Source organism: Passer domesticus, chromosome 7 (genome assembly GCF_036417665.1).
Source record: "Passer domesticus isolate bPasDom1 chromosome 7, bPasDom1.hap1, whole genome shotgun sequence".
Taxonomy (NCBI): domain Eukaryota; kingdom Metazoa; phylum Chordata; class Aves; order Passeriformes; family Passeridae; genus Passer; species Passer domesticus.
The window spans coordinates 33,187,899-33,203,241 of record NC_087480.1 but is presented as its reverse complement, the minus strand read 5'-3'; the positions used below and the strand labels follow the sequence as shown (position 1 = coordinate 33,203,241).

The 15,343-nt window shown below is 52.5% G+C and overlaps 2 protein-coding genes across 8 annotated transcripts in view; one reads left to right on the top strand and one right to left on the bottom strand.

Moving 5' to 3' along the window:
• Positions 1 to 7,503, top strand: part of DNM3 (dynamin 3) — a 170,811-nt gene extending 163,308 nt beyond the window's left edge. For all 7 annotated transcript variants that reach the window (XM_064427548.1, XM_064427547.1, XM_064427546.1 and 4 more), the window contains one exon: positions 3,095 to 7,503. In XM_064427548.1, coding sequence (XP_064283618.1) covers positions 3,095 to 3,164 — 70 coding nt within the window. In that variant the 3' untranslated portion in view covers positions 3,165 to 7,503. The remainder of the gene's footprint in view (positions 1 to 3,094) is intronic.
• Positions 7,504 to 11,983: 4,480 nt separating this feature from the next.
• Positions 11,984 to 14,413, bottom strand: PIGC (phosphatidylinositol glycan anchor biosynthesis class C). The gene has a single exon (XM_064427522.1). The coding sequence runs from the start codon at positions 14,323 to 14,325 to the stop codon at positions 13,447 to 13,449; it is 879 nt and encodes a 292-aa protein (XP_064283592.1). The 5' UTR covers positions 14,326 to 14,413; the 3' UTR covers positions 11,984 to 13,446.
• Between the last annotated feature and the right edge of the window lie 930 nt (positions 14,414 to 15,343).

Genomic DNA, 15,343 nt, shown 5'->3' with positions numbered 1-15,343 from the left:
AGACAGGTCAGAGCATCCACAGGTGGGTCAGAGCATCCACAGACGGGTCAGAGCATCTACAGACGGGTCAGAGCATCCACAGACAGGTCAGAGCATCCACAGGTGGGTCAGAGCATCTACAGACAGGTCAGAGCATCCACAGACACGTCAGAGCATCCACAGACAGGTCAGAGCATCCACAGACACGTCAGAGCATCCACAGACAGGTCAGAGCATCCACAGACACGTCAGAGCATCCACAGGTGGGTCAGAGCATCCACAGACAGGTCAGAGCATCTACAGGCAGGTCAGAGCATCCACAGACAGGTCAGAGCATCTACAGGCAGGTCAGAGCATCCACAGGCAGGTCAGAGCATCTACAGACAGGTCAGAGCATCCACAGACAGGTCAGAGCATCTACAGACAGGTCAGAGCATCCACAGACACGTCAGAACATCCACAGGTGGGTCAGAGCATCCACAGACAGGTCAGAGCATCTACAGGCAGGTCAGTGCATCCACAGACAGGTCAGAGCATCTACAGGCAGGTCAGAGCATCCACAGGCAGGTCAGAGCATCCACAGACAGGTCAGAGCATCTACAGACAGGTCAGAGCATCCACAGACAGGTCAGAGCATCCACAGACAGGTCAGAGCATCCACAGACACGTCAGAACATCCACAGGTGGGTCAGAGCATCCACAGACAGGTCAGAGCATCTACAGGCAGGTCAGAGCATCCACAGACAGGTCAGAGCTCCCCACACTGAGCACGTCTGTCTGTAGGGCAGTGCCACAGGGACAAGGATGGGTGGCTTGGCAGCAGCTCCTCAGCAGAGCATCCCCTTGGGGAAATCAGCTTCTCCTGAAGTGCTTGGTGCTCTGCAGTGGGAAAGAGCTAATGGGAGTTCTTCCCTTCAGGTCTGTACTGGGCTTGAGGGGTAGTGGTCAGGGTGCAGTAACAGCCCTGGTTCAAGGGGGAAACAGGGCTTGGGCCTGACTGTGGTTCAGGTTTGGTTTGACTGATTATATCCAGGAAATCCTCCCACTGTGCTCTCCAGTTTCTGATCCTGCTGTGTTAAATGGCAATTTGGCTAAATTGCATTATTTTAATCCAGTGGGCTGCATTTAACCTGGTATTAAAATGCATGTTTGGGCTTTTAAATTTGATATGAAGACAGCTGTATGCATTTTCCCTTGTTTGTCAATTGCATACATATGATACGATGTTTTCAGTGAGCGCTAAACAATGCAATGTGAGGCATTTCAACAAAGGAATAATTTAATGCAACCCAGCAGAAATGCAGAGCCTTAGAAGTGGTTCTTTATGAAACTACAAATTTTGGAAATGGGTCCAGAAGACCTACACTGGAGCAACACAAGAAACAATAGTTAACACAGTAACATTTTTCCTGTAAGAAAAATACACCATGAAGAAATTATAATTTGCCTTTTTTTTTTTTTTTTTTTAGTTTGTTGATTTACTTGAATGCTTTAGTTGGCATATTTTGTATTTGTTGCATGGTAGGGATTAAAATTCTCATTTCTTCACCAAAAGAGCATATTGTCGCACAAGATGCACTTTGAGCCAAACGAGATTTTTTTTTTTGTCGAGTGTAAATTTGTCTCACATATTTTGTTCCAGTTCAAAGAAAATTAACACATTGTTACATTCTTTTCATCTTCAGTTTAGCTTTAGCAGAATGAGACACGTTTCCTTCCTAATCTTCTTCAGAGCCACAATTGTCCCTGCTTGCACAGGTGGAGGATGGGTTAGGAAGGGCTGCACATTTGTTGGGGCAAATTATTAATTTTATTATTATTATTATTATTATTATTATTATTATTATTATTATTATTATTATTATTATTTTAAAAATACTAATGAGCTCTGTTGGAGCTGATGGGAAGCAGCCTCAGCTCCCACTGGGTGCAGCCATGGGCTCTCCTGTGATCTGGGCTGGGTTAAGGAATAGAGAGAGAGTACCTGGTACTTCCTGCTAAAGAAAGGGAGCAAAACCACATGGATTGGGATAAATGCAGCAACAGAGCACTGCTGGAGGTGCTGGACAGCTGGTGAGGGAGCAGGCTGGCTGGCAGGAGCAGTCTCTCAGGCTGTTTGTCCAGCACACAGCAGTGCCAGGCAGGGCTGTGCGAGCTGCTGTGAACAAGTGTCAGCTCAGACTCTGCACGGGCAGAGGTGGAATGGAGCATCAACAAAATACTCTTTGTAACTAAGCTGATGGAATTACCTCCACACAGCCCTGAGTGGACCTTCCTGCACACAAAAGGTAAAGTGTTACATAGCTACCAGAGGGACTCTGTCTACAGCTCCAGCACAGCTGGGTGTTATCCTTGGTGAAGGGAGGGAGGGGTAGGTGCCAGCCTGGACTGCAGGTAGGATGTGCTTGGAGATCACACTGCTGCTAACTCTTGCTCTGGGATCTCTTCTCAGAGGATGGCACAGTCCAAATTAAAATGCAGGGGTTGCAGTACACAGGAAAATTGAATGAAGGCACCTAAGTCTTCCCAAAAAAAAATCTGTGACTCCAAAGCACTTGCTGAAATTGATAGAAAAATGAATTTGTGGTAAATTAATTAACCCAGCAGCCCTGGCCACGACTGGCATTTTCAAAACTGGCCATTGATATAAAGCCTCAACGTGCCTCAGATTCAGGCACATTGATAGGGCTGCAGTTTGCCCAGGTATGCAAGAAGCTGCAGATTTTCCTGCTCCTGTAAAGCAGACCTGAAGTTGCTGCAGGCTGCTTTCCCCAGTCCTGTGCCTGAAGGTCTGCTCTGTGACTGTCCAGGCTGGAAGTGACCCCTAAAACCAGGGCATAACGACCCTGCCCTGCTGGTGTGCGTGGCTCCAGAAGGCAGCGGAGTGTGCAGAGCCCCCAGGCTGTGCCCAGTGATGGTGAGAGGGTAAAGCATGGCAGAAACGGCAAACCCATCTCCTCCTTCCTCCCTGTGGACGCTCAGGGGTGTCTTGCTTCAGTGTGTGGCAGCAGGATTGTTGTGTGTACCAGCATGTGCATGTCCATGTCACTACAGGCAGAGGTGTGGGCTTGTGCTCAGTGTTTGTGCTCATTGTTTCTTCTCTCTCTCTCTCCAGTCGAAGACCGCCCCCTTCACCTACTCGGCCCACTGTAATCCGCCCGTTAGACTCCTCCCTGTTAAACTAAAAGGAGTTTCTGGCATGTCACTCGTTGTTAACCAAATATGTGGAAACAAATTGCTTGGTAACTGTCACAATAACCAGTGTATAGTCGCATGTATGGACATCTCTAGGCAAGTAACCAACTATACTGATGCTCTCTGTCCATTCTGCATTGTTTATGAGGTCTTCAATGTTTGGGGAAGGTCTGTGCTGCCTTGACTTTTCCTTCTGCAATAACTGATGTTAGCTAACTTACTGACACATATCTCCACCCAGACAACTGTGCTCACAGTCCTCTACAGCAGCTGGAGGGCTTGACTCTGTGTATCTTTGTGCATGTGTTGATTTGATCTGCTGCTTTTTTTCCCCTCTTACCTGAAAGGAATCTTGCTTTTATTTGTACCTTGCAGGTTTTCTATTTTCTCTTGTAATGGCTAAACCAGGCAAAGAAAAGCCATGTGGTTTCTTACCAAGCTCTTCTGAAGGCCCCACACTTCCAGGTCTCTCTTGCAAGAGGCTTGCTTCTCCTATAAATTCTCCTTATCCAAAATTTAGTTCTAAGGAATGTTGTTAAACGAGCAGGGTGTGGGTAGGACAAGGCATGTTTTGCTTTATTCCCATGCTGGCAGCTGCAATGCCAGGTTGGTTGGGTTGGTGAGAAACAGCCTGGGGTGCCCCAGCTCACAGGGCTCAGCATGGAGCTGTCCCCCTGCAGCCAGGAGGGGACAGGGTGGTTTGGAGGGCTGGGGTGTGACACAGCAGCGTGTGCCAGCTCCCTCTGTCCCTGCTCACTCTCCTGCTCCCACTGCACTCCTGGGAAGTGCTGGAGGGGAGTGAGTGCATGGAAATGGGCTGTGTGCAGGATCCAGGGAACTGAGCACTGCTTTTGGTCCCTTTGTGACCCAGAAGGACACAGACAGGTGCACAGCAGGGCGTGGGGCCCCCTCCTGTGCCCACCATGGGAGCTCCAGCCTGGACTGGCAGCTGAGCTTCCCAAGGGCCAGGTTTGGGTGTGAGATATTTGGGAAATTTTCACATGCCAGTCAATAAAGTTTCCCTGTGTCCCCTGTGTAAAGACTTTCTTTTTGCATTACATGGTCCTTGCACACACCTTGGTTTACTGTTGCTTTATCCAGCTAAATTCTGGCAAGTGCTCAGCTGTGCATCCTGGATTATTTTAGAAGCTGCTCACTTGCAGAGGTGCTCTGCCTCTTGTTTTGCACGTTATAAATTAATGCATTATAAAAACCTCTTGTCTTAACTGCATTACTTCACTTTAAACACTTAGTGTCACCCTTAAAGCTTAGAACTTAGTGAGTTAACAGAATGAAACTGGAGAGGAATTTGGCCTTGTTCCTTCAGAAAATATGAATTGCTGCTATTAAAATTATGGTTACAGATCCCTTGGCAAAGCAATTGGTGGTTTCAAAGGCCCCCAGTACAATCAGTCTAATAAATGTATTTATTGAGACCGCTTGTAGGGCTCCAGTATGCTGTAGCCCCATGGTTAGGAAGAGTCCAATCAAAGAGCCGCAACAAATGGGGATTTAGCCTGTTAATTCCCAGGCTGCTGATTAGCTGTGCTCATCAGTGCAGCAAATCATGTTTCAGCCTGCAGAAGAGAGAAGAGCTTGGGAAAGCATCATGATTTGTATGTTAGCTTAACTTTAATTTCCTGTCAGCCCCATCCCTGTGACACACGCCTGGGGAGTCTGGAGGTCACATGTGATGTATGGTGAAGATGGAGATTGTCAGAGCCCTGGATCCTGGTGATCTCAGCAGATTGCTGGTGTTTGTTTGGGGAACAGGTCCACATCTCCAGTGCCAAGTGCACAGAATCAGCTTTCAAGGAAAAGTTTGAAAACACAACCACAGTCATACTAGTTTTTACTACAAAAAAGAAAACATATTTTGATGATTTTTCTTGTCTTCTACACAGCTTTCCACTGCTTAGTGCTCTCTGCTGTAACCTGTGCTGCATCTGTTGGATTTAATTTTGTAAATAGCCACAGTAGCCCATATTGTTGCCTTGCCAGCACTCCTGCATATCCAAACAGTTTATCAGAACTCTGTTACTGACTGGCAGCTGCCTGCTGATGGGAAGCCAGGTTTAATGCCTGAGCCACAGAGATCACTGATATCACTTCTGATATCAGAATATCAAATTATCATACTCACTTGGTGATAGAAGACTAGGATGGATGGGTCTTTCACCTTCTAGTGGAAGGTGTCCTGCTCATGGCAGAGGGCTTGGAACAAGATGAGCTCCATGGTCCCTTCCAACCCAACCCACTCTAGGGTTGTGCAAGGCCACGGTCTGGGTTTATCCCACCACAGCCCAAGGACTCAGCTTAGTTGTCCTTTGTCCAGAAGGAAGAGCATGACCCCCAGGAGGTGATTCAGGCCTGAGTGGCTGCAAGGGACACGAGGGCAGTGCTGGTGAGTCAGGAGCCTTAATTACACGGCACAGCTCCTGGCCTAGAAACGTGCTTTTAAATGCTCTCTACTTGAGACTCCCTAATTTAATGACTGTTTGTGCCAAGCACAAGGAAATAGGTGGCACAACTGAGCACTCTCCTTTACTCTGCCCCCAAGAAACTTATTTCTCAGCAGTAATCCTGAGTTGTAAATAAAGCTCTCAAGGGTGGATTTACCCGAAAGAGGAGGAGGGGGCAGTGAGGCGTCAGTACATCTGGTCCTGTGCTTGATGCTGAGGGTGCAGGACACAGCTGCACAGCCCTCCTTCCTCTGCATCCTCATTCAGATCTCGTCTAAGTCTGGCCCTGTGCCCTAAATGCAACACTTTTGGGTGTGCAGGTTAATAAAAACACATGAGCATGAATCCAGGGTTTGCTCATTTCACCTCTTCTTGCGTATGTGCTTGTGAGAATAAACCACGTAAACTTGTTTCTAGGAAAAACACTTGAATGCTTCCCAAGAAATTGCCACATCCAGTTGAGTAAGTGCTGTCCTCCAGCCTGGGCCCACTTCCTTCTGCTGTAGAGTGCCTGGAATGGGTTTGTTTGTCCCACTTACTCCTGATGCTGGCGAGTCCCCTCCATCCTGTCCCTTGTTCTTAGAGGAGCAGCCCTGGCAGCAACTCACTCCATGCCAAATGGAAAGCAGGACGAGCACCCTGTGGGTCTGCCAGAGGGACTGAGCACCTCTGCAGAGCCACTTAGGTGGGATGAGCCACATCTAAACTGTGTCTGAGAAGCACAGGTTGCTCTGCCCTTCTCTGCTTCCCTCTGGCACAGCTCTGGTTGCCAGGGCATAGTGGAGCAATAATGAAGCACCACCAGAGTTTCTGATCTTACATGAGGTGCACAAAGATCTGGGTGGTGTAGTTGCTAAGATTCCGGAGGGTGCTCATCTAATTCTGCATTTAGGCTGAGCCTGGATCTCTGCCCAGAGAACATTTCCACCTCACCCCGCTGTGGCTGACCAACAGCTGAAGAGCTTGTGCGTGCCCTGACCAGCTCTCGGCCTGGCATCTCAAGGGATCTTTTGCTAGGGTTAAAAAGATTATATGCTCAACAAAAAGGCTTATGTACATAGTTAATGTGTGTTTATTTTATTGCTGATCTTGTTGCACTTTCTGAGCAAGCCTCCTAAAAGTAGATTATTTATTATATTAAAGAAGATACATTATAGGTTATGGCATTTCGTGTTCAAGTATAACATAGAAAATACTATCCTCTCAGTTCCAGACAGCTCCACTAACCATGATGTGTACAGCATATTGAGATTACTGACTAGTTCTGTCCTTCTGTCTTAAAATAGTCCAACCCTCCTGAACTGAGAGCAGACCTGCTGTGTCCCTGTGCCACCAGGGAGCCTCCCGGCGCCCTCCTGGCACAGCTCCCCCTGCTGTGGCACTGCCCCTGCTCCCAGGCTGTGCAGAACAGCTCCCTTGTGTAATGAATGTTACTCTGCCTGTCTTTCCTCTTGCTTTGTCTGCAGGCGAGCTGATGCCGACGGCTCCTCCCGTCCGGACAGCCCTCCACTCTTGCTTGATCTATGATTTGTCCCACCTTGCCGGCCGTTTGCTTTACTGCTGTCTCTTTACTTTTCCAGGACGGTCTAAACCATGACTTCTTTTTTGTAAGAAGCAAACGCTTAATTTCTTTCTGATTTTTTTTTTTTTTTTGCTCTGTATGTTAATGCCCTACTTCATGTGAGCCAAAACATCTGCCTTTGGTTTCGTAATCTGTAAATGGTTCCTGGTGTTGACCTTTGAGCACAGCGAGTGGATTCCCGAAACCGTGGTCATCACTGAGCATCACATACACCTGCTGTAAAAATGTTATGCTGCATTTCTGAACCTGAAATAAACTGTCATTCTTGATGGGCTTTTATTATTACTCTCTGGATGTGTGTGAGTGGTGTCTTCTGTCTCTTGCACCATCATCTCAGCATTCCACACTGCCTCGGTGGGGACTGCAGGGAGGATTTATTGGAGGTGCTGCTGTGCTGAGATCACTGGAGATGTCATTAAAGGGGAGGTGGAACCCGTTGGGAAGCATTCAGCCTGCTCCCCTGCAAGGGGCTTGGAGTGCTGCAGAGATATTTTGCTGGGAAATGGATGAATGTTTTACAAGCAGTACCTGGGGTTCACTTCATTGCTGGGGAAAGCACGTTCAGAGGAGTTTCAGAGCTGAGCAGAAGGCCAGACTCAGTCCTCCAAAGCAGGAGCTGGAGTTAAAATATGCCTGAAAGGGATTTCCCCCCTAAAGATTGTGTACAAATGTGCAGATGTCCTGATTACTCAGTTCCTCCTGCAGATCAGGATGAGCCAAGTAGCTGCAATCAGTGCTTGGAGATGGTCTGCAGGGCACAAAGAGCACAGCAGCTTCCCGTGGGAGCCCCACAGTGGCTAAGTGGGTCCTTAGGTTTTGGGAAAAGAGGGAGCAAAGGTGGGATGAGCACAGCAGGAACATCCCTGCTGTATCCTGTAACATTTGGAGATTTCATTATTGGTCTTTAAGGCCGTGGCTGAGGCAGTTTGTGCACTCCCCCTGAGGGGACAGCAGTGTCCCACGTGTCCCCTCTGAGTGGAGCCCGTCAGGTCCCCCTGGATGAGCCTGGTGCCAGGAATGTTGGTCAGGGGGAGCTCAGTGCTGGGTACCAGGAGGAGCAGCTGCTCTGTGCACGGGGCCCTCACTGCCTGGGGCTCTCCAGCTTCGTTCTGTCCTTTCCCAGCCATGTCCCCTCCTGACACCCCAGTTCAGCCCACGGGCCATCCTGTTTGATCATTCCTCATTTCATCACAGCCTCACAGAAGTTCTGCTCAAGAACAGTGTTTGAAGCTGATAGTGGTGAGAATTTGAAGGCTGCCTGGGGAAAAGCTCCTGCAGAGGGTATAATTTGCTGCAAGAAAATTAGAAAGCCTGTGACCAGTGACCTCCACACCTGGGCTGGGATTGTTCTGGTTCTCTGGCAAGTCAGAAGGGAGGCGGTGAGGATGAAAGCCAGGCTGTGCTGAGAGCCAGCTGATTCTAATCTTGCTCTTGCTCTTTTCCTTAATATGCATGTTCTGTGCCTTTTGCTCTTAACCCATTTTATTAAGATAATTTTGTATATGAGTCATTTTATTGTATCTTGGCCTTTTGTTTTAAATCTCCCCCTCTCTCTGTGATTTTTGGGTTATTTTTTGGTTTTTTCCTAGGCGACCTCCACCAGCTGTTCCAGGAAGATCATCCTAACACACACATTTCTTTTGTGTTACATGCAATGTCTTTTTTTTTTTTAATCCAGAATTACCTTTAATTTGCACTAGCCTATTTGTAAATTAAATATTTTATTTTCAGATGTCAATGGTAAGCCTGGATGTAAAAAATAAAATTCTGACTACAAAAGGAGTGTGTTTTCTATTGAAGGGTCTACTCACTCTTTCTCACATGGGGACATTCTTACCCTGTGGGAGAAATTACCTGGGCTCTGTGGAGGCTCCCACCCTCCAAGGTTGTGGAGGGAGGGATGGACATTCTGCTGGACTTCCAGCCCTTGGAATGCATCCAGCACCAGGATTGCTCCATATCAATGGCTGTGGCTTAGCACTAGCAGGAAGAACAGCCAGCAGAGTTCCCAAACATGTCCAGTGCAGCAGCAGCACCTGGCTGAGCGGAAACTCGAAGGAGAAGACTGCAGCAGTCTCTAGACAGTCTCTAGACTGATTAATCTGCACAATTATAAATAAATTGCAGCTGTTCTGACCATTTTCTTCAAGCAAATCCTCTGAATTCCTTGCAAGCTGACCCCAGTGGAGCATCTGAGCTCAAGCAGCTGTAGGGAGCTACCTCTGGGATTCCAAATGTGTCTATCCCTGTGGGAAAGAGAAAATCTGGGATTTAGATGATGTGCTTGTTTTGGGTGCCAGAGAAGTCTATGAAGGATCAGTCTGAAAAGGGGAAACTGATGGGTTTAACTGGCTGGTGTTCCTCACAGGACAGCCAAGGGGGTATCCCAAACCATGCAGTAAGCCAGGAGGCACCGTGGGCACTGACTCCAGCTTGGTGTCCAAAGCTCCTGGGCAGTAGGGAGGTGATGGTGAGAGGGAGCTGCAGGAGGGGATGGGATCACCTTGTGTGTGCAGAAGGGGCCAGGTGACAGCCAGCCTGAGCTTGTTTTCCAGCCTGGTCTGACACAGCTTTGCTGAATTTGGGCAGTTCCACTTGTTGCAGCTGATTTAGGTCCTCTAAAATATCCAGGGAGCTGCTGAACCACCTGCATGAGCTGGTAAATACCAGACACTGAGTTTGCTCAAAATAGAAGGGGATGTAAGCCCAGAAAGCTATAGACATTTTTCCTTCTTCTCACTTAAACTTGGTCTTTTGGTAGTGTAGAAGAGAGAAACTGCAACGGTGTGGTAAAAAGTGGGGGAAAACCCCAAACCCTGCTCAGCACCTTTGAACTGCATGTGCTAAACTGGGAATTGCTGAGACTGGGCCAGGTGCTTCCCAGCACCCTGAGACAGGGAGCAAGGGATATCTACAGTTCCAGGAAAACAACTGGAAAACAACTGGATCTACAGTTCCAGGAGAACAACTGTCCCAAGAGTGGAGTAGCTGAGGGTGGCTGCAGCTTCCACCTGTGGAACTCAGCAGGTGCTGAGGCAGAAACCCCTGAGCAGAGTTCAGGAATTGTGCACTTTCAGGACTACTGCAGAAGCAACAGTGTTTGTACCTGCTGAGCTCCTGAGGAGGTTCTGCCCATGTCTCAGGTAAAAGGGAAGGGGGATAGACTGAACTTTACAAAATGCTTTTCTTCCAGGCTGTTCAAAAATCTGTTCTGCACTGGGGGAAGCTCTCCCTGCAATCCCTCTGAGCTACAGCACAGTACCAGCAGCAGATAAAAGGTGGATGGTATTTTAGCTCATGGCCTGGCCACAGCACCCAGCCAGGAGCTGCCAGCTGCCTGATGGCCTCCACACATTAGGCTGGAAGGCACAAACTGGTTTCTTGGGGCATTTTGTGGTGGTAAATCCTCCACACAAATCTTTACCTTCTTATGAAATACTTGGTAAAAAATATTGTTGAAAATAGGACTCCAGATTCCATGGGTTTGTGGCAGCCATTTCTAATATCTCTTCAGCAGAAAGGCACAGGAGCTGGTGTGCTGGGAAACTCTGGCACATTCTTCAGCATCAGCTCAGGGGGTGGCTTTCTGAAGAAGCTGTTTCACCTCGTCTGTGCTGTCTGCAGCCTGCCCTGGTGGTGTGGCCAGGGGCAGGACAAGGGTGCTGCTGCACCAGTGACATTTCAAGGCAGTGGGTGGGTTAGGACCAAAATCCTGTTTTGGTTTCCTGATCAAAGAGCTAAGCTTTGTTCTTCACAGGCTCCCCAGATCCAGGCCCCCACGTGGGGAGGGACGTGGCCCCCTGAGAGCACGGTGTGGGTGGCTGACACCGGCCTTTCCCTGCAGCAAAGCTGGAGATGGAGATTCCAGCTGCCACGTGTCAGCAGCTCCCCCAGGAGCAAGGCTGATCCCCAGCCACTTCACAGCTACTCACATTTGGCCAGCTTCAAATCAAAAGAAAAAGTCCCATGGAAGGACTGATCTCAGTGGACTGAACCTTAAGGGAAAGAAACTTGGAATGCAAAAGAACATTTAACCCCTTAGGGTTGGGTGATGAAGTGTTTGTTGCATCAACAGCCAAGGACCCATTTCTTGGGTCTCAGTGGGGGTTGTTCAGGGAGCAAATACCCAAAGGGCACCCAGCTTTACTGGCTAAGTGTAGAGTTATGGCCAAATCCTGCTCTGTAGAGGATGTTCTGACCTCAGGCATGCAGACATACCAATAATGGCCGTTTATACAGCAGCTTAAATAGCAGCAGCACTGCAGAGCAGTGTCCTCAGGAGAAGGTCAGGGAAGTCCCAGGGAAACCCGGCCTGCCCTTTGTGTCTCCTCTCTCCTCTCCCTGGCTCTCTTCTGCATTCCTCCTTCCTTCAGGTCCCTTTGTGCATCCAGGCTGTGGATTTGGTTTTCATTTCCCAGGTTAGGGTGGGCAGGGTGTCTCTGTGGGCAGCTGAGGGGAGCTGAGCTTTCCCCAGGGGTCTCCGGGCAAGGACTGAGGCTGTTGTGATCTAATCCTAGAATTGTGTGGCTCGTTCTAAGGAGATGAAGGATGGGGCAGAGCAGAGAGGGCTGTGAGCAGCGGGCAGGGCTGGGTGGGACACAGGCTGCATCCCCTGGAGCTGGGCCATGGAGCTGCTGTGAGTCCCCAGATCTGCACAGGTCCCTGCTCGGGCTGAGGGCAAGGCGGCAGCCTGGGCCCATCTCCACCACCTGAAATGTTTGAGTGGTCAGTGCTTGCAGTTTTCCCAACCCATGGCTGCTTTTGACAGTGTGACTTTGGGAAAGGTATTTCTGTGGGGAAGTATTTCCCCCTGGAGGAGTGGGTGCAACAAAAACTGCTTTCCTGCAGCCTCTGCTGTGATAGCCAAGGGCCAAGCAGATGAGATTTGGTTTATTTTTGATTTACATTCCAGCCTTGCCCCTCTACCAACAGGCTCTGTGAATCTGTTTGGGATGGCAGCGTTACACTGGCATTAGCCCAGGGTCAGATGGGACACTGGGGTCACCGAGCAGCTTTCTGGGAAACCCCCCTGTGAAAAGAGAGTCTCCTTTCTGCAGAGCTAAAAAATGTCATCTTGACTCTGAGCATCTGGCTACGCTGTGCTCCCTGCGAGACCTGAGCACGGGCTCCAGACTTCTGCAGGTTTTAATTAAAAGCAAAATGAGATGTAGTTGTTGCCACGACGACAGCAGCAACATTTTACACTTGGCAGGAGCAGTAACAAAGCACTGGAGGTGTTGGGGACTCCGCCGGGGGTTGCTCATTTCCGAGAAAGCCCAAGGAGCGCGTGAAAAGCTGCCGTGACGGAAAACGGAGCAGAACGCTGCACTCGTGCAGCTTTTCCCAAAGAGAAATTCCATAAACACCGGGCGGTGCCGAATGTAGCCCTGGGAGATGGGGCTGGGGCAGGTGTGGGCATCCCTTCGCTCCGTGGTGCCCCTCCGGGGGGCTCCGCTCGCCGGAGCAGGGCTGGGCTCGCCGAGGGACAGGGACAGGGCAGGTCCCGGCACCGGGGCTGCGGTCCCGGCCAGGCCTCCAGCGGGACTCGTTTGCCGGGAGCGCCCTCTGTTGTGGTGTGAGCGCTGCCGGACAGGCGGGCACCGGACAGAGGACACCGGACAGGCGGGCTCGGGCGGGAGCTCACGGGCCCTGGCATCCCCCACGGGGGCTGTGCCGAGCTCCATCTCTCTGCCGCGGGGTCTGGCCCTGCAGCAAGGCCAGGCCTGCCTCTGGGAGGGGGCTGGAGATGAGAGGAAGGCGTGATGCGCTCCCAGCCCCGTCTCCTAAGGGACTGAGGGTGGTGGTGTCTGGCGGTGGTGGGAGGCTATTCTGGCACCCCAAGGGCACGGTGCAGGTGAGGAGGCTCTGGTCCTGCTCGGCCCTGAGCTCCACCAGCGCCCCTGGCCCAGCGAGCTGGCCGGGCCCTGCCCTCCAGCCCTCCCCGGGCAGCGCCTGGCACCCCCTGAGGGTCCGGGGCTGGCGCTCCGTGGGACACATCCCCTGCTCCCGGGTCTGGGGCTGCACGGCCAGAGCCGAACCCTCCCCGCCTGCACCCTGCAGGGCTCAGCTCCTTCCCTCACCACACCCTCGCAAGTCCGGGCTGGAAGCAGATCCTGGGGGAACACAAGAGTGGTCCTTGTTGCCGTGTGAGAGACTTTATTGGCTCAGGTGTCCTCGGTCCCCAGCCAGGACCTTTCACTGCTCACAGCAGAGTCCCCCTGGGCCAGGCTACATGAGGAACCTGGAGAGGTCCTCCTTGATTTCAGCCTCGTCCCACGGGCCGTGGATGTTGTCCTTGAGCAGCTGGAGGCGGATGAGGCAGTAGGGGCAGAGGCAGGAGATGGCGAGCAGCAGCGAGGCGAAGAGCACGGCGCCCACGCTGGACACCGTGGTCAGCCCCGCCAGCGCGGCCAGCGCGAAGAGCACCGTCACCGCCACGTAGCAGCGCGGCGTCCGCGCCTTCAGCTTCTTCTGCAGCATGGGCCACAGGGCGAAGATCTGCATGGCGAAGGTCACCATGACGAAGGCGTGCAGGGAGCGGGGCAGGCGCGAGGCCAGGCACACCGAGGCGAAGATGGCCATGTTGAGGGACAGCGTGCTGGACACAATGGCGGCGTTGGCGCCGTAGTCGAAGAAGATGAGGTGCCCCAGGAGCATGAGGGCCGACATGGCGTAGATGGTGTCCGTGCTGATGGACTCGGTCAGCGTCTTCAGCACCGGCGAGAAGCCGTAGGTGAAGGCGGCGAACACCAGCGTGCTCTTGAGGTCAGCCCAGCGCGTCCGCCCGCTCGCCCAGCGCCCGGCCCCGCCGTCCACGGCGTCGAACAGCACGTAGCCGAGCAGGGAGGACACCAGCGCCGCTCCGAAAAGGCCCTGCGGGCTCAGCACCCCGGCGTCCATGTACCACCAGGTGAGCACGAAGACGCAGACGCTGCACAGCTGCTGCACCACCGCTCCCGACTGGAAGACCACGGCCTGGTACCGGTACTGCCGGGCGTGCACGTTCTTCCGCAGCTCCTCCAGGAACCGCTGGTCCACGTAGTTATCGGGGAAAGGCTGGCGCTCGTACAGCACCTTCTGCCACCGCCGCACGGGCACCGGCTCCATGGCCCGGCACGGGAGGGCTCCGCGGCCCCGGCCCCGCCGCTGCTGCCGGAGGTGGCGCAAGGGACGCCGGGGAGCTCGCGGCCGCCACCTCCCGGCCGGAACCGGGACACGGCCGGAACCGGGACACGGCCAGAACCGCGGGCGAAACCGGGAGCCGGGGCCGGGTCGCAGGGCCGGGCACCGCCACGCCTCAGAGGGGTCACTCCGCCCCGGGCTGCGCTCCCCGCTCCGTGTGGGCTTCGGCAGCTTCTGGGGGAGGGTTCAGGGCACACCGCAGCTCCGTGCTGGGGTCTGCTCGTCCCCAGAGCCGCAGGTCCTTGTCCCGCTCGCAGCTGCTGCCGGAGCGTGCCGGGGCTGTCTCGCCTCTGCTGCCCCGCAGCCGCCGGGGATGCTCCTGCCTGGTCCCAGCCCGTGCGAAGCGCTGCCTCCCTGCAGCCGCCCGTGGGATTTAGCCGGGGCCTCTCTGTGCTTGGACAGCCCGGTGCGTGCCCGGCCCGGCTGCTGGGAGCGTGACCCCAGCCCATGCTGCAAGCCCCGCTCCCTGTCCTGCTTTTCTGGCCGAACCAGGCTCCAGCAGCCAGCTCGGGAATGTGGGTGTGATGCTACAGGGCGCCTTTGCCCTGCAGCCTGCTCACAGCTCAGGCCTGAGCAGCAGGAGGAGAGCAGGGCTGGAGAGGGGCAGCTCTGCAGGGACATCCATCTTCTGTGCTGCCCATCTCCACACCAAAGGGACTCAGCATGTGCAGCAAGGGGACAGGGGCATATTAAGGGTGGTTTCACAGAGGCCAGAGGTGTTTTCCCTAGGTCTATGTTTGTTTGTGCTCAGGTCAGAGCCTTCCCAGCCCCGGAGAGGTGCTTGCTGCTGAGGAGCTGTGTAATTTGGCCTCACCCAGGGCAAAGCAGCCCAAACAGTGCCCTGTTTGTGCTGGGGGAAGGGGCCTCCATGGCCCTGCTCTCCCAGCAGCAACAGGCAAAGAGCTGTGGGTTGTTTTCACCCAGAGCCTGCCACAGGAGACTC